At 28.2% G+C, this 23,315-nt stretch overlaps 3 protein-coding genes, 1 long non-coding RNA gene and 1 other non-coding gene across 7 annotated transcripts; 1 reads left to right on the top strand and 4 right to left on the bottom strand.

Moving 5' to 3' along the window:
* Positions 1-1,334: 1,334 nt before the first annotated feature.
* On the bottom strand, positions 1,335-4,435 carry LOC113552770 (pre-mRNA-splicing regulator female-lethal(2)D-like). Of its 2 annotated transcripts, none has more exons than XM_026955687.1 (5): positions 4,291-4,435; positions 3,791-3,927; positions 3,387-3,568; positions 3,167-3,321; positions 1,335-2,292 (listed from the first exon to the last, which is right to left on the bottom strand). In XM_026955687.1, exons 1-5 carry the CDS (start codon positions 4,433-4,435, stop codon positions 1,730-1,732), a joined length of 1,182 nt encoding a protein of 393 aa, XP_026811488.1. In that variant the 3' UTR covers positions 1,335-1,729. The 2 variants fall into 2 exon arrangements, with proteins under 2 accessions (XP_026811488.1, XP_026811489.1); XM_026955688.1 differs by having other exon boundaries at positions 1,336-2,292; positions 4,080-4,429.
* A 480-nt stretch (positions 4,436-4,915) lies between these two features.
* Positions 4,916-11,258, top strand: LOC113552769 (E3 UFM1-protein ligase 1 homolog). The gene is made up of 13 exons (XM_026955686.1): positions 4,916-5,362; positions 5,443-5,588; positions 5,920-6,164; positions 6,236-6,428; positions 6,739-6,885; positions 7,152-7,327; positions 7,406-7,585; positions 7,679-7,819; positions 8,065-8,294; positions 8,353-8,626; positions 8,684-8,841; positions 10,765-10,979; positions 11,047-11,258. Exons 1-13 carry the CDS (start codon positions 5,283-5,285, stop codon positions 11,163-11,165), a joined length of 2,304 nt encoding a protein of 767 aa, XP_026811487.1. The 5' UTR covers positions 4,916-5,282; the 3' UTR covers positions 11,166-11,258.
* Positions 11,259-11,767: 509 nt separating this feature from the next.
* On the bottom strand, positions 11,768-14,494 carry LOC113554263 (rab GDP dissociation inhibitor alpha-like). The gene has a single exon (XM_026958022.1). It carries the CDS (start codon positions 14,119-14,121, stop codon positions 12,793-12,795), a length of 1,329 nt encoding a protein of 442 aa, XP_026813823.1. The 5' UTR covers positions 14,122-14,494; the 3' UTR covers positions 11,768-12,792.
* A 3,980-nt stretch (positions 14,495-18,474) lies between these two features.
* LOC113553635 lies at positions 18,475-21,367 on the bottom strand. Of its 2 annotated transcripts, XR_003405203.1 has the most exons (4): positions 21,203-21,367; positions 20,742-21,101; positions 18,750-19,138; positions 18,475-18,581 (listed from the first exon to the last, which is right to left on the bottom strand). It is a non-coding gene; the product is annotated as an uncharacterized LOC113553635 (long non-coding RNA). The 2 variants fall into 2 exon arrangements; XR_003405202.1 differs by lacking the exon at positions 18,475-18,581 and having other exon boundaries at positions 18,588-19,138.
* A 1,125-nt stretch (positions 21,368-22,492) lies between these two features.
* Trnal-uag lies at positions 22,493-22,573 on the bottom strand. The gene has a single exon. It is a non-coding gene; the product is annotated as a tRNA-Leu (tRNA).
* Between the last annotated feature and the right edge of the window lie 742 nt (positions 22,574-23,315).

The following is a 23,315-nucleotide window of genomic DNA, read 5'->3' as shown; positions in this document are numbered from 1 at the left end:
GACTAAAAAAACACTAAAAATAGCTGAAATATGCATTTTTTCTAAAATATTACAAAATATGCAAATTTTAACTCAGTATTTTGATGAATTAAAATGATACATAGACAATAGACGTATTGTAAGAAACTGCCCTAATAAAAAAGTCATAGAAATCCTGCATTCGTTTTTTTTTTTTAAGTAATAATTTAAACATTATAACCACAGAATATATTAAATTTAATCTAATTGACTTGCAATTATTAGTTGCGCGTTAGTTGAATTGAAGGTTGTAGGTTTTAATAGGCAATGTACTCAGATGCAAATGCAATTGCAACTAAATAATTGTGTTATGTCTCAAATTGTTCGATTTAGTTTATATATCAGTGATTATACCATACAATAAACATACACTAATTCATTGTGGTACTGCACGTTTAATTTAAACATTTAATATGTATACCAATACCAAAGTACTAAACCAAACGTGTCTAAATCAACAGCATTATTTTTGATATGAAAAATTTAAAATCAATGCTAGTGAAGGACAATAAACAAATATGATGACATCTTTATGTATAAACAGTCCCATACTTATGTAATGAAAAATTATGGGAATTTTCTCATGTCATTTAAAATCATTTAGAAATTACTTAAAACGACCGTGTGTACAGTAAACTGAGTGAAATCACCCAACACATCGACAGCTTAAATCCAAAGAATTGTTTAAATTTATCCTGGTTTTGAGTTTCAATTGTTATACATTTATTTAATGTTTATTTTTAATAGATTGATCGATATCTATATTTAATATGAACCATTATGTAAAAACTAAGTTTAGTATTAAGCCTTTGATGCCACATAATATTATTATAACAATATAACCTATATTACAATTACAATAATGGTCTAAGTGAGTAAAAAGTATTTTCATAAATAGTTTTTTTCCATAAAAACATTTGAATTTTGAAAATAAATAATTCAAACTGTTGTCTCCTATAGAAACTTAAGGTAGAAACACTTTAGACTTTACAATATACCAGCATAAAGTAAGATTGAGGCATGTTCTGGACATGCCTAGATAAAATAAAAACAGTCAGATGTATATTTAAATTATTTAATCTGTTGTAAAATATAAATAACTTAGGCATGGCTTATTAAAACACTGAAAATATTATGTGAAAAGTCCAACATACAAATCAATTAACTTTATTTTATACTGCCGTAAAGGCGTAAAGACAAACCTTTAAATTATTTAAATTATATAAAATATATTGTTATCAAAATATTATATTTTTTAACTTGTATTACGTTATATCTAAAATGTATAACTGGAAAATATAAAATGTGTTAAAAACTTGGTAGTTCTAGAATAACACATTAGAAAATATTGTTTGGGAGCTATTAAGTATTATACAGTATTTGTTCCATTCATTTAACTTATTTATAGACCTTTTGTAATACCATAATTTATTTTAAGCCAAACATCAACTCTGTACTTTAATTAAGATTGTATTGAGAAAATAGTCACATCATTGTAAGTCTCGCAATTAGTTAATGGTTCCTGTCAATATGTAACATCAAAGCATTAAGGTATAAAAATTATTCTATTAAATTTCAATAACAATATTTTTTTTAAAATTATTTATTCAAACCTAAACATAAAAAATTAACGTTGAAAAATAATTCAATAGGTATTTTTTATCAACATTCCATTATTGATAAAAGAAAAATAACATTAAAATAACAATATTTATGAACCATTGGGTAGTCCATTAGCTACTTCTACGGGAGTCTTCACTTCAATATTTTTGGGAAGCTCACTTTTTGACTTTTTATGTACCACTTCACCTTTGCTATGGGACCTTTTTTCAGACTTTTTTCGTTTATCTTCATTTTTACTTCCATCTGATTTGTGTTTACTTTTATGTACTTTAGGGGATTGCTCACTTTGGACTGTACCTTCTGCTATTACTGGTCGTATTTTTTTTACTTTAGCAATAATACTTTGACCATCAGTTAATTGCTTAGATTCTTTTGGTTTATTGTGTTTACTTGACTTATTATCAGGTTTTGGCAGGTTTTTGACCAATTGAGTTGGTATTTCAGTTTTTGATTTTACAGACATCACAGTTGCACTAACATCATCTTTTTTATTACCGTTAACAATAGATTTTGGATTAGTTTCTTTGTTTGCAGAATTGTCAGTACTTTGAACAGAAGTTTTATACTTCTGAAGTTCATTCTGTAAGAAGTATATTGTACTTTGCATTCCTTCAACATCTTCATCCAAGTCTTGTAAAAATTCATCCAATTCTAATAAAAATAAAATAAATGTTATATAATCATTGTACATAATAAAGAAAGATTCTGCTTAAAATCTGTGTGCCTACATGACATCAAAATAATTTGAGATATTTACAATGCTATTTAAAATATGAAATTTAAACACTCAAATACTACATTTTCCTTTATGTTTAACTTTTTTTACAAGTTCAAATGCCAAGACTTAAAATAAAAATTATAATTTATAACTATTTTAAAAATGATTAATTGCTAAAAGAAGAACCTTTATATTAAAAATAATAAAATTGATTTTGTTAAAAAATAATTTTATGTACATTATTCTTGGTTTTGTGTGTATGTGTGCATGTTCCTCCACATATATCTTATAAAGTACTCTTAAATTATTTTTTTGAATTTTCAAAGCTACAAACAAACTAATATGCTATCAGAAACCTCCTTTAAGAGGCTGCCAGCACATTGTTTTCTCTCTCTGGCCCATGTGCAAGTTTATCAATTTGACAATATATTATGTTTCAAAACAATTTAAACATTTTAATTTTAATTTTTTTTTTATATTGAAAGTCATATACAAATTTAAATAACAATAAAATAAAAAACTGATGATATGTCATTCCCTAAAAATATTATTATCTATAATTTTTGCAATTGGTGATTTTACTCTAAGTTTACTCAAAAATCATAAAAAATGATTTGAGGTGAAAGCCTTTATCTAAATTACATGTTGGTCTGAGAGAGAAAACAAATATTGTGCTGACTTCCTCTTAAAGTTTAAAATAGAAGCATTCTTTTCTACTAATCACTTATATGTTTAGAGTCTAAAATCAATAAAGAATATAAATAAAATACAAGAAAATATATGTACATTTTACTAGGGCTATTTTACCTGACTGTGATTTTTTAACTTCTTCACTCAAGTTTTTTTGCAATGCTAATTCACCTTCAAGCTTAGCTACTCGGCCGCTATTTACTACTTTACCAAGTTCTTCATTTTCCTGGTACAGTAAACGACATTTTGCCATCAATCTTTTTCCAGTATTACTGCCAACATTATTATTTGATTTTTAATTTTTTCAGAATTTTAAATAATGATAAACTTAACTAACCTATCTGGTGTAAATTTCCAGGCATTCAATTCGCTTTGAGTTTCTTCCAATCTAATTTTTGTTGCACAAAGGTCTTGTCGTAATCTTTGAATCAAAAGATTTACTGCTGGATCTTGTAATGAACATTTTAGTGAGGATATTGAATTGCTTTGAATAGAATTTCGCATGGCTGTCAATTGTGCCTAAAAATTAATAACTTATTTTTATTAATAGAATTCCTGGAAAAATGATGAAAATGATAATCATAAAATAAATTGGTTGATAAATAATCCTCACAATTAAAATATTTTTTTATTATTTTGATTCATATTAAAAATCAAATCAAATGTATATTACATATGTACATGAATAATAAATATCATTAATTTTAATTATTTATAAACAGAATATGTTTAAATACTAACAGCATATTCTTGTATTTCTTGTTCTTTAATAGTCAATTTTCTTAATAAACATTTTTCTCGTAAAACTAATTTACGAAAATCTTGGTCTGTCCGCTCTCTCTTGTCACACAAAAGGTTACATCTAATACATATTGTAGCTGAAAAAATCATATATTTCAAAATAATCACGTCAATTAAATAATAATGAGATTTAATAGGTGCTCAACTGTAGACCGATTGAGACAAACCAAACATGTTTTTTTTACTTACGAACATGAACTCCCCAAAAAACACATTTGTAGTGACCTACCTTTAAAAGGTAAAATACCCACTGTCTGAAGGAAAAAGCTTAATTTGCAGTCAGTGACGAATAACAACAAAATCATAAATTTTTTTTATACATAAATAACCGTAAAATGTAAATTAATTGTTTATCACTTTTTCGTATTAAGTATGTAAATAAAAATGTGAAAATGTAATTTTTTGTATGCATTTCGCAAATCGCAATGAGAAAATAGTACCTTCGTTCGCCTTTGCTTCTAAAACGCGAACGCGCGACATAGCGTTTTTATACATATCGACAATACGCTGTCGCGGCAACCGGACCATATTGTCATCATCAACGATGTCCACTTGTCCAAAATCTGTTCGATTTTCTTCGACCATATTTTCGCACAAAATCGCACCAAGATACAAAACGTTAAATTAAAGTAGTTACGAAAACACTTCAAACGAAACAAGTAGACACTTCCATTAACAAACAGACGATTCTCTCAGTGAATTCATGGTTCATCTATCAAAAACAACATACGTCGGGATAATATATTATGTGTTCATAATATTGCAATTGAAACTTGAATTTACTGGAAAAACATTTCATAAGAACAGAAAAGTGTTACTTGTAAGTTGTAGCAATAGTAATATAAGATACATTTAACAAATCGGAAAACCTTATTTTGAATACAGTCAAATTAAATAAGTATTTAGTATTTACTATTTAGTAATTACTAAACTAAACAAAACAAATCTAAAGAGCAACAATAATACAATACAACAATATTATTCACTATTAAGATTTCAAAAGTTGGTACAATTTCGTTGAGGTTAAGTTCTTATCAACGTTAGTTTTTCCAGGATTCCGTTGGACACTTGGACCCACGGCCATAGACAAGAATACTATCTATAGCCGTGCTTGGACCCCAACTTTTATCACGGGGTTCAACTGTACCATAGGGTAAGAACTGTACCCATCCCTTCGTAGATTATATTGTTATCAATGTCGTGGCACTAAACGTTTATCGTGGCAATATTATCAATACTACTATTACAATTTTAAGTTGGGAACTTTCTACTTAGTACTTACGAGTTAGTTGGGTCTTGGGATATTTTATTTCGTCTAGGTAGATCGTAGCTGTTGAACTTCTTATGACGGATCATTTACTGATCGATATTATCGATTATATTATTAATATTAAGTATTATAATAAGAATCTGAAAAATTAATTGATTCATCATGTCATCGAATGATTGGAACGAAGTAAAATTGTTGGCGGCTGACTTCCAACGTATTCAGTTGACCACATCGTCCCAGAGGTAATTTTTATTAACATATAGTTTTCTTTGGGATTAGGCAAATAATCACATTTTATTTGGTTATTTTTTTATCTTCTAAGACTAGGGGAAAGAAATTGTGTGGAAATAGTTGCAAAATTGATCAGTACCAAGTTACTAGATGTAGTGTTCACAACTGATGGTAAAGAATATGTAACACCAAAACATTTGACAAAGGAATTAAAAGATGAAGCCTATGTCCAAGGAGGTGTGTATTATAAGTATCTAAATATTTTTAACAAATATTCTGTCATTAATTTGTAAATCTGATACATAGTATTTTTCAAATATTAAGTGAACATCCATAATTTCCACAATATCCCATAATTTTGCACACTAAGCTGTTAGTTACCTAGTTCACTCCTTTGCTTGATTATTTTAACAATGAATATCTAATACTTTATAACAAAATAAATACGGTTATAAATAAATATATATTTATTTATTATGATATACTTAAAGAAGAAAATTACACTACACTTTTATTGGTCGTTAAAATAAAATTTACTTCTGTCTAGTAATAAGAATATATTTTCTAGGTCGTATAAACATACTGGATGCTGCTAGAGCTTTAAAAGTTGATCCAGATGTTGCATCAAACTTATGTGAAAAATTAGCCAAGGATGAACCTGATGATTATAGTATTGTTCATGGTCAATTAATTGGATTGACTTACTTAAATCAGATTGCTGAGGACATAATTGACAAATTAGAACAGAATGGACACATAAATTCATTAAAAATATCTCAGCAATTTGATCTGCCTGTGGATATAATTGATTCGGTAAAATAACAATTTTTTTTAATTTAATCTTTTTTTTATTATTGTATAATAATAAATAATTTAAAATTTAGATGCTTGAAAAACGCAATAAAAATTTGGGATTTAATCTACACAAAAATAAAAACAATCCTTACTTATACTACACTGATTCTTACTTTAATTCTATTAAAAGAATTGTTAGAGGAGCTATTCTAGCTATTACTCGTCCAGTCTTATGTACAGCTATAATAAATCAATGTTCCCTTGATGAAAAGGAATTTTTTAGTAAGTAAAATGATATGTCATCTTTTACTTAAGCCTTGTTCAATATTTTTTGTTATCTTTATATTTACTATGTAATATTTAGATATATAATGTTAACTCAACTTATGCAACATGTACTTACAATTACTAAAACAAATTAACATACATTTATGTTATTATTTTTAAGTTGTACGCATAACATAAAACACACAAAACATAACTCATGATCATCTCTATTGCTTTCTTCTTTATCTAACTTAACCTAATTAATAAAATAAATTATTTTAAAAGGAAAAGTATAAATAATAATGATTTAATTTGTGTATTTTAGCTGTGTTTGAGAATTTACTAGCAGAAAAGCAAATACCTGGTATGTTGACTGATCGAATTGGAAATTCATGTACCTATGTTCCAAATATACATACTAAAACTCTAAATAATTGGGTTATGAATTTTTACACCAACAATAACTATTTAGGTATATAGTTATCTTAGTATCTTATTGATGTTTGTGAATTTATGATAATTGTCACCAGTTTTCATAGAAAAGAAACCTTAATGACTATTTTTTCAATTCCAGTATTTTGAAATGAAAGTAGATCTTTGTAGCATGAAATACAGTTTGTTTCATAACCCTTCAAGTATTATTTAAAATGTTCGTTTGCAAAGTGAACAATGTTCTATTTCCTGGTGGCAATTGACCGTTTGTAACTGTTTTAACAATTTTATTTAAAATATCTGCAGATTATGAAGCAATGAATAGCGTTGGTATAACTGATCCAATTTCTTATATATCACGCATGCAACTTGGCAACGAATTAGTTGCATTGACCACATGTTCTGTTGGTCCTAAAATATTAGATGATATTTCTGATGCTATAGAAGAATGTATTTCCAGCGGAACTTGGATTGATATTATGGTTTGATTTATCTCTTTTTCAGCCAATTATTCAAAATATTTTTTTATTGAAATGTAAGTGTATACAATTTATGTTTAGGATTTTGTGCCAGTAGTTTTTGACTCAAAAGACGGAGTATTGGTTTTAGAATATTTGTTGAAAAAAAATAAAATATCTAAGGGTTTTCAAATTTTTGATGATACTGCATTGGTAACTGATAAATTTATAGAACTGCAATCTGAACGTATAATCAATACATTAGATACAAAAGTAAAAAAGGTATAGTTAACTATTTTTGTAGACTACATAATGTTTTTTATAATTATAAATTATTAACATTAAATTTAAGTGTAGAAATTATAATAATTTCAGATTATTGAGTCTGGAGAATATGCAAATGCTTTGATAAATTGGAAAATTCAACAAAAGCTTGCAGAAGATAAAAATCCTGAGCTTAGCCGAAAAGAGGAACGTAAAAAAAAAACTGGTGGAAAACATGGTGGTGGAACACAGGTAATTAATTTTGTTTAAAATACATAAACAACTAATTAAATTATAAATTAAAGTTTTAAATACCATTTAACTAACCTAATTTAAATTGTTATTCTTACTTAAGGTATGCTAAATTTGCATGTTTTATAAGACAGAGACAACACATGCAGGCATGTCCTCTTTAATTTTAATTTTCTTGCATTAACTTCCTACTATTATTTATATTTGTTCACAACAATATAATTAAACAAGTTTATCTTATTTAGGGACGAGAAACTAAGATTAAGGCCGTTAAAAAGAAATATGGACAAAAATCAAAACTACATGATTCTGATTCTGATGAACAAGAAAACAAAGTAGTTTCAAGTGAACATTTTATGATAGAAATTGTTAATGCCGATGAAATTAGAGAAAATTTAGAAAATGAAGAAACATTTAAAGATGTTGACGAAGAAAAGAATTCTTTAATAGAAAAAATTGTTTCATATCTTTACCCGTAATATTTAATTAAATGAAAATACATAACAAAAATGTAATATGCCTTATTGTTATAGAATCTTGAATAAAGAAGCTCTAAGGAGATCACAAGAAATTTACGATCAAGTAATGGCAAACCGGATGGGTGATCGGCGTAAAGTGCATCAAGACTTTCGAGACAAACTCTTATTACTTTTGTCTGATTTGCATCAATATGTTAAAGGTATTCAAAAATTTGATAGTGCTGAAACTCAAGGACAGCTCACATCATTCTTATTGAAATCTGTTGGTGGAGAGATTGTAGAAATAGTAAAATGTTATGTGACACAAAATAAAGAACATAACTCAGAGGTATTATCCCCTAACAGTAATATTAATTTTAATTTTAACCTAAATTGAATTTTTCAGTCAAAATCTAACCAATATGATAAACAAGTTGAAGATGCTATTGAAAAACTACAAAAATCATTGACATCTAAACTGATTGATGATTTCCATGAAGCTGTGGATGAGTTATTGTCTTCTGTAGATATAGTACAAAAAAAACATGATCGTAAAAAAGAAAGGTACATATATATATATATATATACATTATGCATTATTAAATTATTTATATTACTCTTGTTATTAAAAATATTATGGGAAAATCTGATTTGGGTCCATGATAATATTTTATACAACTCAAGTTTAATATCTTCACATAATGACATAACCGGACAGTTGTCGTCGGTAACATATTGAAACTAGTTTGTAATCAGTAGACCCGTACGTGTTAAAGCTATAAGTTTGAATTATAGTTGTTGGTAGTGTTTGTGTGTGCTTTGTAGTGTTAAAAATTTAAGTATGGATTTTATGTCAAGGGAAAAAGGGAAAAAAATTATCATTGAGGATGGATTTAAATTTCGCTTCCACAAAATGTTGCTAAATAATATACAACATTGGAAATGTTTTTGAAGTATGTGTCAGTGATTTTTATAAATATCGTACACTTTAGACATGATTGAGAAATGTAAATGTGAGCATAATCACAAAAAATGTGATAGAAAGGTTTTAAATAGTTAGACATTTAGCAACTTGGTTAAAAAAAAAGCACAAGAAGATATTTCTGAAGCTTATTAGATCCGAGTTAAAAAATTGTGATATACATATAATAAATATGAATGATTTGAAGTAAATAAGAAATAACATCCATTATGCTCGTAAAGTACTGTATACAAAATTACCTAACAGAAGACAAGAAACATATAATTCTTCAAGTACAATGAACATGAATTTACATAACTACAAAAAGAGACAAACAATTTTTATTTTATAAAAATTTGATAGACAGTATCAGGTTTTTCTACTGATACTAACTTATAAGATTTGTGTAATGTTACAAGAATATACATGGATGGGATGTTCAAAAGCTGTCCAAAATTCTTCTTACAACTTTTCACTATTCATAGATTTTGTAATGGATTGTATGTATCATTGATTTTGTTGATATTACCCAATAAAATATTAAAAACGTACACTAAAGCTTTCCAGTATATTCACTATATTGTGAGTTATTAGCTCTTTTCTAACTAAATCTTCAACCTACTGAAATTGTTGTCAATTTTGAAGTGGCAGAGGTCTGTCAAGTATCTTTGGCCAGATGCTATGATTAAGGGTTGCAGATTTCAGTAAGCGCAAAATTGGTGGCGAAAAATTTAAAACTCCGTCAACCAAAGACAGACATATAAAAGTTCCGATAATGATACCAGTGATGAGTGATTATCTTAAGTGTGTTTTTAGTTTGTCGTTTTTGAAACCAGAGGTGTTTGATTGTTTTATTGATGATTTAATGACCATCAAACCAGTAAATGCAATAATCAATACATTTTGTGATTTATATTCTAGAAACATACATTGATCCAGATGCATTATTTTCTCCTAATATTTGGGCTAAGTTTGCAGCAACCACAAATAGTTGTGAAAGTTTTCATGCAAAATGAAATGCTAATAGCATACCTCAATATTTTGGTTTTAATTAAAATTTTACCTGGAATTCAGAGTGAAATTTATATTTCACTTTGGAGCTCAACAACACAGACGAGTAAAAAAACAGGAATAAGAGAATAATTTTTGAGAGAAGATGGTTTCTTTGGCCAGTGGAGAACTAACCTAGTTAAATTTTGTGAATGATGTGTTTTTTAAACACTCCCTAATTTAAATTATATTATAAACTATTACAATAAAAAGAATAAAACAAAATATTTTAAGTTAATTTTATAATAATTGTATACTAAGGTAGGGGTACAACAAAAAAAAAAACAAAAGAAAAAATGCTAATTGAATAATAATTTTTACATCAGCTGACTGTTACCTTTGTGTCTTCTGAGTTTTGAGTAATGCTAATAGGCTGGACCCTACTCTAGGTTATCCAATATTATTACCTTCACATATTTTTTTATTATCCAATAATTACTCCTATCAAATTTTTAACTATTTGTTTTATTTGACAGAGAACATTTACAAAATAATCGTCAACTTCTTTTGAAATTGTTATCGGAGATTGAAGATGATAGTGCACAAGTGCTATTAATTGCTACACAAATACTTTTTCAATCTATTACACAAACAATGATTAAAGTTTCTGGGAAATTTGTGTCTGTCCTCTTGGGATTTTTACAAAAACACTTAAGCGATCAAGACTTTTCTGCTCTACAAAATTATCATGGTAAGATTTATAAGATGCCTTTTTTTTTAAGATATTCACTAAAATAGTATGTCATTCTGCTTTTAAGATCTTGTTGTGCAACTTTTGAAAGCTGATGATCCTGAGGAAAAAAATAATATCAAATCTAAACTTGAAGAAACTACGTGCAATGTGAAAAATCTTGTGATAAATTTTAAGAAGTCTTAATTTTGATTTAAGTTAATAATTCTTAAGTTGATTTTTTAATGTTGTTTGGAACAGCTAAACCTGATATATTAGATTATATTTACTGTGTACAAGTGTTATTGGATTTAATAAAAATTATTTTAAAATTTAATAATAGTTTACGTCATAATCAAATTGTATAATAATCATGCCGTATCAAATATAATTTGACAGCGATAAGAATAAATTATCATTAAGAATATTAGAATTTGGATAAAAAATACGCATTTACAATAATTTTGTTTATTGTGTACAGGTAAAAATGTACAATTATGTTGAAATGTAAAAATTGTTCATCATTTGAATGATGTAGAATACCACAATGTTTGTACAGTTCTATTGATTTTGTATTACCATTCACAGATGTGACACAGCATAATCATAATCTATGCAATTATATTTGACTTACTTATAAGTGCTTTGAGCTATGATGACATTTAAAATAAATTAGAATGTTTACTGTGACCTTTCCTGAACTTATGTTTTAACTTAATAATGTTATTAATCTATTAACATTACAATTAATGCATAATTCTCAAGATTTGAAAGAAAAAAAAGAGGATTAATATTTAACAAGATAAAATAAATATTAAAATTTAATATTAAGGCAAAATGTATTAATATAATTATGAATAATATACTGAGTTCATGGAATATGACTACTGTCAGCTAGCATGAAGTATGATTTAATGCCTTCTAAAACATTATCATTGGAAATATTTATTTAAGACACAAACTGCAAACAATATGCATAATTCAGTAGAATTTGTAATTAGTTATTATGATACTTTATAGCATTACGTATTTCACTATTAATAAATACATATACATAAAATCAATATCAATGTACAAATAAATTGTTGATTCAATCACAAACATAATTTCAAGTCGTTAAGTCACTATATTTTATATTTTATATTATGTGGCGACATCAGTTCTATAATACTAATTAAACGATTTGATTAAATATCTGTTGGCGATAGTGATAAAAAAACAAAACATAAAACTGTACATTGTATAAGCAATAAACAATTAAAAAGTATTGGTTTAAAGCTAAACATAAGCATACTTGTGCACGACGGTCAAGGCGACTAAAACAGCGAACAGAAAAGGCACAAAAAAATTAGAATTTTTTTAAGTTTATTAAAATTGTATATTGACACCACAAAATTTTTTATACATAAAGAAAGTCGCCCATTAGCATAATTATGTGATAATGCCAATAATGTAAAAATGACAAAAAAAAAACAGGTACAACTTATAATAAATATTTTTTACAAAAAGAATGAAATAATAGAAACAAAATAATAATTACAAAAAGTTGTATAATATTCATATATGCTATATATTTGTATGATTATCTAAAGGGTTTTTAACGATAATTTTGTTTTAAATTAATAAGATATTTCTACCATAATATTCTTAACTTTAGGTACCTACTTCACCCATTGGAAAAAATTTCATAATTTGACAGTAATGATAATTTCAATTCTCAAAAAAGATTTAAATCATTATTTTGGCAATAAACTGATTACAAGATAATATGAAATAGAAACAATTTTTCATTGAGATATAATAATAATATATGATAAAAATGCATTTTTTTAAATTATTGAACATCATCACTTTCTAATTTAATTTTAGAAAAATCAAATTCTTCTCCGGTAGCTCGTTTATAAATATCCAAAACGTCCAAGCATGTTGTCTCAAAATGCGATGTAGCATCATACGACTTTGAAATAAATACTTTGCTATCTTTTCCATCATCAATAGGTTCATAATAATCAGAAATAGATACAAATTTCTGTTTAATAGGTCCCAACAAGTCCAAACCAGGCTTGATTTCCAATTCTGGGTTACTAGTTTCTACTTTGGAAGAAACCATAGCAATAAACCATCCTTGTGCAGACACTTGATGGGTGTTACTTACTAACGAAACATAGATATCAGACTTACGGTTAACCTGGTTCTGTGGAATTATGATCTGAGTAGAAAGCGCGTCACGAGTGTTGGGTATAGGATGATTCAACAAACATATGCAACGGATTACTTGACCAGTTTTTTTCACTCTTTCTTTTACATAGGACGGGTCACAGAACACTTGTTTACATTTAGCAACAACACCGCCACTTTTAATGCCAACAACACTAGATCCTTCAAAAACAATTTCATCGACGGGAGTATTCAACATGTAAGTACCACCATAAATAGCACTGAGACGAGCAAAACCTTGAGGCAGTTCCCCGAGCCCGTATAAAGGATACAAATACGGGCTTTTTCCATAACGTGCAAGAGAATCGCTGTACAACTTGATGCGTCTGATCAAATTGGCGGCAGGTTCATTAATGTAGTCGTCATTCAAATAGAGAGCTAGAGCATGACCGGTGAAGTCCTGAGTGTTCTTGTCCAAACCAAACTTGGTGTACAGCTGATACGCAGACATGCGCTGCGGGTCAACATCCTTCCATGTCTTGGGGTCGTTCTCCTGGAAGTCTTGCACAAATATCAGGAAATTTCTGAACCGCCTCTTCTCGAATATTCCCATCAGATCCGATGACAGTGCTTCCTTCTGGTCAACAGGTACCTTGTAGATTTTGCCACCCTTGTACACGTAGCTGCCCTCGACCGACTTGAACTCCAAGTAGCGCGTGACACCTGTATGTATAAGCAGCTTGACCAGTAAACCATTGGCCATGAGGAACTTTGGCACCAAGTCGACATTCCAATCACGGCCGCGCCCGTGCTCCTTTTCATCGGGTTCCTTCACGCCAAATTTCTGGAACAGCTCCTGCAGCGGCGTGATCGACGCAGACTCACCACCGTAGTATTTATTGCGGTCAACGTGCAACACTTTTTTACCTGAAACCGACAGCATACCGGACAGAATGCACTCCTTGAGGCCGGTGCCCAGCACGATGCAGTCGTATTCTTCATCCATCGTAATTTGTTAATTATAGGATGCGTCAAACAACGTATTGTGTGTCCTGACCGGACGCTGTGCCCGGTTGAATCTTTGATCAGATTTGTTCGGAATAAACCAAAAACGCGAAATCAAAAATGATCAACGAAAAACTATTAGCACACTATTAGTAGATTACTGTAAATAATTAATTGTTATTAATTATTATTATTATCGTTCCACACGTTTGTGTCACGAACCTATGTTTTTTATTTAGACGTGAACAAAAAGAGTTAAATGAAACGTCGAGTTGTTGTGATATACACTATAGTAAGACACAATAAGGTGTACACTAATATAGTAATATTACTATTATACTGCTATACCGCTATACCACTATAACAAGATACAAATGACGTCGACGAAAATTCGTCAATCGGAAATATCAATAAAAAAAAATTGATAAAACGCTGGGTAGCCCGTCAAGGTCACACTGTTTGGTACAGTGTACACAAAGAAAACATATAATATGGACAACAGATTCTCCACTGAGAGTACAATCACAACTACAGTAGGTACAACTATAATACTGATTGCCACTGCAATATTAAAATATTATTATGAAATATTCATGGACCAATAGCCAATGTATATAGTATTAGCTATTATGATGTATAATGTCTTTATCTTTGTACTTCAAAAAAAAATGACAAACCTAAATTTACCTTAAGTAAGTTAATTTAAAATGTTAAGCAACTCAAAATAATAAAAATATCTATAATAGGTAAAAATCATTGATTATAAATACTATTTATAATCAATGGTAAAATACATAATATACTCGTAAATCATGATAAATACATATTACCTTCAAAGCTCGAACATCAGTTAAAATTAAGTTTTACTAGTAAATGAAATAGTTAATTAATTATTATCAATCAAAAATAAAAACTAATTTTAATTTTTAAGCATTTGTTAAAATAGTATCTATTATATTTTTTAAACGAATCATTCACTATTTTGTGTACTAAAGGGTAAATAGTAAATTATATTACAATTTGAAAATTCATTGTATAATTTAAATTAAGAAAGACATTTCATGAAAATTTATTATTTTTATTAAATCTATAATATCAACACCGACAATACCTATTATTCAATTCAGTGACGTGTATAAGGGATACCCCCCCTTGAAATGTATGGTTGGTACGGTCATTGATTTTGATTGTAGAATTAATTGGAATTTAAGAACGGAAATTTTTTTTAACTTTCTGAAATTAATTTCTATATATACATTATACGCCATTGATTCAATCGTGATTTAAGAGCAAGAAATCTTAAATTTAGATTTTTAAAACAATCTAAAGTTCAAGATTATTTTTAATCGTGCTTTTAAGTTATACGTTAATAATAATATCAAAGCTGTCCAAGCTCAACTTACGGTATGTACAAAATGTATTGTGACTGCTTATTGTTAATTGTTTTATAAATACTAAATAACTACTTCAGAGACGTACACTGGGGGATGTTTCAGGTGTTTAAACACCCCCCTCAGAAATATTTAGTTTTAGTATGGTTATTTACTTATTCTATTTTAATGTTAATTGTCGTATTGTACTTTAATAGACAGGTATGTTATTACATTGTGTTTGTGAAAAACCGTTTAAAGCAAAATAAAAATTTAATACTAACAAATTAAAATAATTAATATAATATGAATAAAAATAAAAATTACTTTAACATAAAATTGTACCTATTGTGTATATTAACGTGGGTACAAAAGAATTCTATAATATACAGACACGAGAAATACCTAAGCTATCCATGACGGAATAATTACTGCAGTTATCTTATTACTCTTATGAATATTATAAATAACAACGTCTCTCTTATATTTTGTTATCGACAGCAAGGCCGTACCTGAGGGAGTTTGGGGTTCAACCCCCCTCCAAATTAATTTCCAGATACGGCCTTGATCGACATTAACGTAAATGAAGAAATAAATGAGATGAGAAAAAAGTCGGAAAGTCCTTTTAAAAACGTGTTTAAACAAGCTACGGAAGTGGCAGAAAAAACGGTGTCCAATGAACATTCCTCGCCGTGCTAAAAATCAAAAAAATTGTGAAAATTATGCAGAAATTATCAAGAATCATATTATTGTAAATAGATATTTATAAACAAATGTGATTCAACACTGCATGTACCTATCAGTTCATCGATTTTTACGTATTGGTGCTATACGCTCCCGGTATTCGTAGCTCCTAGTGAACGCTCCGTTTTCTTCCCTTCGAATACTTTTAGTGTTATTTGTGTTTAAATATAAATACAAATACTTTTAATTACTAAATTAGATATTATTGTACATTTATACCTACATGATTACATTAATCACTTATGGATATTGGATACTCAACATTTTTAAAAAATGATAAATATTTAAATTAAATAGTTAATGCCTACGTATAAATAATTTATTTATAGGTTTAAGAATTTCAGGCCGACCGTGGTTAGCTCTTTTTTTATCTGAATTTTTGTTAAAATCTTATAATACATTTTTCTTTTATATTAGAAAATGTTATAGGTACCTACCAGAAAAAAAATTAAAATAATTAAATACAAAAATATTGGTCATTACAACAGTAAAACGTAAAAAATGTACCTTTTAAATATTCTAGGATAAAAATACAAAAAAAAAGTATTTTTAGAGTATTTAAAATACCAAAAAAAATATTTAAATACAAATATTCGAATAGGTACTAGGTACTTAAGAAGATTGAAAATAATACGCTGCAAACTCGCCGGACAAATTTAGTTTGAAAACAAATAATTTTTGGCCGTACGACCTTTGACACGACGTTATAAATATATTATCACAGGCGGAAATCCATTGAAAAAGTTGGGGAGGCTACGATTTTTCTCATAAACCAAAGCCGTTAGGAATGTATTAATTGTATGCAATGTATATGTGTAATGGATTTTATTTTCATTTTCATTTAGTGAGATAGATCTCTAAAACTGGAGAGCGAATTTTGTTGTTTGGGGTCTTGTCAGATTCACATTGACTTGGAGAAGTGCAATAAAGATTTTCAGAACTTTATATTTTATAATTAATACACTACTGAGCTTCAAAAAAAAAAAATTAAAATACATTTTATTGGGAGTTTTTTTTTTATGTTTTTCAGCTTTATAGCTTTGTAGAAAGTTAACGATTGAAGATAAAGTTCTGAAAATCTTCACAGCACTTCTCCTAGACTAAGTAAATCTAAGAAGACCCCATATAACAAAACCCGTTCTCCAGTTTCGGTAATCTACCACTCTAAATAAAAATCTAACAAAAAATAACAATTTTTTTTAACTGTAAAAATTATTATACACAGTGATTCTTTTATCATAAAACACTCATTATTTCAAAAAGTATTCATGTTTTTAAAAACATTTTTTTACATAGTTTCAAGTTTTTAAAAAAACAACGATTTTATTAAAAAATTATATTTTTAAATATTTTTTATCCTTATATATTTTTAAGATTTTTACTTTTTTGAATGACTGAGTTTTATTTTTATTGAATAAATGGCACCTTAAATGTAGGGAAAGGATAAATAATAGAATACAGTAGCTAAGCAAACTAAAATGGGTAATAAGAGAATTAATTTTTTTCATTTATTGAGCACTGAAAATATTTGTAGCAAGTCTATAGTTTATCATACGCATCTTATGCATCGAACGTAATTAAAATGGACATAGGTACTTGCGAATTTCGGAATGCATTGCGATAAACGCGTTATTAAATTGTTCACATTGGCTGCAATTTGGATTTACATTAGACACAGCGTAACGCGTTACGGTAATAACTTTAAACAATATTATTTTATTTTATAGGCAAGTTGATTTTCACGGATGAATTTTTTAAAACATTTTTCTATGATACCAATAGAAATAAAAAAAAACGTATGAGTTAATTTTGAAAATGCTGCCCTAGCTAAAGTGCCGCTTTAGGCAGGTGCCTAGCTCGCCTATACCTTGAGCCGGCCCTGGCTGAGAAGCACGGTGGACAGACTCTGTTAACATTTTAACAACTACAATATGTATTTTATTAATAGGTTTCATTAGAATATAAAATCGTTTCTGTTGAACAAAAATTTGCTATGTCGTACGTTTGTAACATATGTTATATTATAATACTATAACACAGAATAATATATATAATACTAGTACTAGTGTGATATCAATAACTCATCAATATAATAATCTATGTATAATTATATATTTTAAAGAATGTAACAAAATAACAAATTTAATATGAAATAAAAATGTATTTATAAACATTAAAATATGTAAATATTATAGTTTAGAGTATTTAGACAGTAAAAAATAATAATTGCTAAAATTGTTCGGTTTATCTACATCAATGATATTGTGCATAATAATATATTAAAAGTTGAATACCTCCGAGTTTGTTTAAGATCAATCGAAAATATTAAATAATTTATTCATATTATCTGAAATAGGTAAAAGTATATTTTAATGTTAAAAGAGAATAGGTTAATATAAAATATAAATTAATATTATGTATAGGTATTTAAGGCATTTATTAAAATAATAGAGGCTTAAATTCTCATATATCTGTTACTGATTGTAATTATGATCGTATATTATACACTAGGTACATTATTGATGGTTGTTCGGCTAATCGTCTAGCTATATCGTGATCAAATTTGGCGATGCATAAATGTTGGATACGGATCCACGGACCAGTCGGACCACGTTGCTCCACAAGTTTATAGCTGCTAGGTACATCACCTTCGATCCCATCCCGTCATCGACGATACCATATATGAATGTCTATTGTCTATCAAAGTCATATTATATTATATTAGTTATACTATATTTGTATCACAAACTAAGATAATTATATTCTTTTCATGGTTTATATAATGTCGTAATATATTATAAATACGGCATCGGTTCTTGCAGATTTTCAATTCGGTCGCAGGTGATGACCATCGTGCAATGGTGATGTATAATGTTATACTGACTGGATAACATAGTTTTTTTTCTACATCAACAAATAACATTATTTTTATTTACATAATGTAATTATATTTGTATATATATTATATATATGTATACAAATACAATCACAAAATGTAACACACTACACACGTAGGTATATGTGAAAATACATTTTCAAATATTACAAAATCGAAAATCTGAGGCAGTAACAAGACCGTATTTGAGGGGAGGTCCAAGGGGTCTGGACCCCCCTTAAATTTTTTAAAGTAGAAATATTTTAGTGTTGAGTATAGTTTATTGACTAAAATATTCAGCATTTATATTTAAAAAAATTTCAGACCCTTTCCCCCCGAAATTTTTTTTCAATTACGGCCTTGTTCAGTTATGTTATAACCAGTCCAGCTTTAAGAGAACATATGTTGTCTCCACTCATGGCTCACGTCAATGGTTTTGCGCGAGAAAGAACCGAGAAGACTACAGTCATAATTAAGAACCGAAGTTGTCATCAAATGTCCACATAAAAAGGAGAACTTTGGCTGTGAAATTAGAAAAACACAAAAATAATGGATTTTAAAACAATAAGAACCTTTTTCATATAAGTGATAAATCAATAATAAAAACGATATTTCACAAACAATGTTCTCATTTATATTGTATATTTGTATATAAATTTGGAGTCTTAAATATCACTACATTCCAAGTGGTTCTATCCCGCGCATCGCGCAAAACAGTTTTTGCTAGGTAATATGTCTTACATTTGTAAGACAAAGACAACACATGCAGGTGTAGCGTCCTCTGAATATATTAATAGTTATAGTAGGTGTTTTAGATAGATACATTATTTTTTAACGGTACAATTCAAATTGTGAATTTCGTTACATACACACTACACAGTACACACACGTATCGAGTTTAGGTTTTTAATGTTATTATCACCCGTTATGAAATAATGTCCATAAATCGGTTCCTTTTATGACTTTTATAAGTTAAGAGTGAACACATGAAATATAGATGGTACCTATCTCAATATAGAGGTCTTTAATTTAACATTTAATGTTCATTATTTTACCATGCAAATCATTCAGATGACGAGGTCAATATAAAAAAATATTAGACGTATATTTTAAATCAATGTGTTTGTGAGAAAATTAATATGTAATGAATCTTAAAACTGTAAAGATAATCCAACATTTTATCCTGTGTCATTCACTGTAACAGCAGTGTAAGTACAATATTGATTTCCAAAATGTTATTTTACAGCTAATATGCTCACAAATTGTATGGGTAGTACGTATAGTTACATCGTACACCATGTACGATAATGGTACATGTATGATGTATACAATATAATGTATACGGCCGGCCATCAATCGAAGATGTACCTTATCGGAAATAGTGTAATAAACTACACTACGATTTGGTGAAGTATAAATTTATAATTATTTTTATATAGTTTTGATAGTTTTCAATTATTTTTAACTTAATTACTTAAATAATACGCCATATTAATTATTATAGTTATACGTGTTTATATGTTATACAGAATATAAATAATATAATACATATACATACATATATATATATACACCTATAAATTACTATATTCTTATTAGTCGTATTGTAATAAATTAAATATAATTTATTACCATTGTCCGTGATCATGCAAGAATATGCTATTCTTAAAATGAAATTCCATCATCAATCCGTTTGCGATATTTGATGGGTAAATATTTTAGAAATAGTTTAGTATAATTATATTTAATTGTAATTATACTGGACGCAGTTATAATATCAATTATACATGACGCGTTGGTACGTTCAGCCGAGAAAAATATTTTGGTTTTTTCGTCAAATTTATACACGTTTTCAACATTAAAAAGGGTTAAATGGAGAATTCAATATGGTCGGAATATTTTAAACAAATCACAAATGTTAGAACGAACAGAACAACTATAAAAACGAAACACCACATAATAGTTTTTGAACACTGCATGATGACTGCGACGCTAGAAAAAAATATAAACGAATAATTAATCAACGATGTTCGTGTTGTACCCAATATTATTATAAATTGTAATATTAATTGTTATTTATATTTTACACGTACCTAATACATGGATATACGAATGTATAATACCGCAGCTATATGAGTGTATACGTTTAGATATATATATATATATTATATATAGTAAATAATATTGTGATGTTTATGCTCGGCTATAGATTATATCACGTTATATACATTCAAATATATTATGATATCATGTTAAGTTGTAAGTACGTACCATCGCTAAAATGATGTAGCGTGTTGTACTGTTGTTACTGTATAGCAGCCAGCAGGTATTCAGTGATAGCTTTATCCAATCGGCCGTTGTCGCAGACTCGCAGTTGCGTCATGCAGTGCACAAAGTTCATATTTATCTAAGCATATTATCGGACACATATATAATATGTATTTATAATAATAATATTTTTCCTAAACTCTATACCATGGGTCACCAAATGGGGGCCCGAGAACACATTGTATCCGGCCCGCAGACAAATAATAAATAGCACATATTACGACAACATTATAAGTGTTATTATTGTAAATTATTATTTTTGTTAAATATTATTGATTTTTAAGTAATGTAAATATGTACTTAGAATTTTGATGGCCCGTGAAAAATTTTTAGATCCCTAATGTTGCCCTTCAAAAATATTAATTGGAACCCCTATCCCCTGCTCTATACTTTATACTATAGAGTCTATAGTGTATATAAAAACCATAAATTAAATGTATATATAAACAAACATATAAATTGAAAATGTAATTTTCCAAGATTCCATGTAAAAACTGTAAAAATAAGTATGATTGGTTATTTTTGATCTTACCAATCGATTAAGCATTAAAAACTATACATAATTTTTAAAAAACATACGTTTTTTAAAACCTATGCTTTTTGAAGGTTTTTATAGATAACTTTCAAACGAAATCATCCAAATATTTTACATTATTTAGAAAACAATACTACACATTACACACACATTTTGAAAAAAAATCGAAGGTAGGCTGCTTAATTAGGATTGCTCCAAATTGTCTTTTCTACTTACAATATTTACCATTTTACCTAAATTAAAAAAATATATTTTTCATACCTAGAGCTTCTCCGTGGACATTTTGGACAATACTAGGGAAATGTTGCAGTTATTTTTTTAATTTCTATGACGCATAAGAAACTGAAAAGTATACCTTTCATTATGTAACATTGTTTATTATATTTTAGATTTTTACGGCTTTAGATTATTTTTTTTTTTTTGTGTGTCATAGTTACATCTTGAAGCGGATAAATAAGAATAACAAAAATTAGTATTTAGCAAAATATATATATAATTTGCAAATAAAATTTGATTTCTTTGGCAGCGGTGGGATTCGAACCCACGCCTCAGAGAGACTGGTGCCTAAAACCAGCGCCTTAGACCGCTCGGCCACGCTACCTCAGTGAACTTTTTTGCCAAAATAGAGGTACTTTCGTTATGGCACAGTTGATTTTAATTTTTCATAAGTATCTTTTTCATAATACAAATCACTTCAGTAGCCATTATAATTTTTCAACTATATGTTATTCACTTACTCTATTAGGTAGGTACAAGATAATCTGCAATTTATGGTTTAAACTATAATATAACTTAAGTAACGAAGGTGCAAATAAAATCATTAAATCGGATTATCACGGATTCACGCTAAATTGTCGTTTACTCTTACTCCTGCAGATTTACATAAGCACAGTAGCATAATCAGGATTTTTTCACCAGTAGCGTATACAGTAGTTCCCCAATTAATGTCCAAATTTGTTAGTACACAATGGACAAAAGTTATGGTTCAAGGGGGGTGTCCAGACACCCAAAACACCTCGCTTGGTTGCGCCACTGCATAAACAATATAGCTTTTAGTAAATAGTTTTAGTTGGGGCAGGCGCGGATACAAGGGGAGGCATGGGAGCGATGCCCCCCCCCAAATCACGAAAAAAAAAATCAATTTACTTTATTAATATGTCAAACGATGAAAAAAATTTAATTTTTTTATAGTTTAGGATCTTATATTTAGTTTTTATTTACATTAAATAGTAATAAATACATTGTTTAGCAGATAGTTTTATTTATAATTCTGTAATTTCCAATTGTGCCGACTGACGACGCTACGGATGCCGAAGTATCAGAATTTTTTTTTCATAATCTTA

The sequence above is a fragment of the Rhopalosiphum maidis genome, chromosome 2 (genome assembly GCF_003676215.2).
Source record: "Rhopalosiphum maidis isolate BTI-1 chromosome 2, ASM367621v3, whole genome shotgun sequence".
Lineage (NCBI taxonomy): Eukaryota > Metazoa > Arthropoda > Insecta > Hemiptera > Aphididae > Rhopalosiphum > Rhopalosiphum maidis.
This window is presented reverse-complemented; position numbering and strand designations above follow the sequence as displayed.

Coding starts and splice junctions, on each gene's coding strand:
- LOC113552770 (XM_026955687.1), bottom strand. CDS start 4,435: ATGGTCGAAGAAAATCGAACAGATTTTGGACAAGTGGACATCGTTGAT. Junction 3,569..3,790: donor AAGAAATACAAGAATATGCT/GTTAGTATTTAA, acceptor ATTAATTTTTAG/GCACAATTGACAGCCATGCG. Junction 3,322..3,386: donor TGGAAATTTACACCAGATAG/GTTAGTTAAGTT, acceptor TAATGTTGGCAG/TAATACTGGAAAAAGATTGA.
- LOC113552769 (XM_026955686.1), top strand. CDS start 5,283: ATGTCATCGAATGATTGGAACGAAGTAAAATTGTTGGCGGCTGACTTC. Junction 5,589..5,919: donor TGAAGCCTATGTCCAAGGAG/GTGTGTATTATA, acceptor TATATTTTCTAG/GTCGTATAAACATACTGGAT. Junction 6,429..6,738: donor TGATGAAAAGGAATTTTTTA/GTAAGTAAAATG, acceptor TGTGTATTTTAG/CTGTGTTTGAGAATTTACTA.
- LOC113554263 (XM_026958022.1), bottom strand. CDS start 14,121: ATGGATGAAGAATACGACTGCATCGTGCTGGGCACCGGCCTCAAGGAG.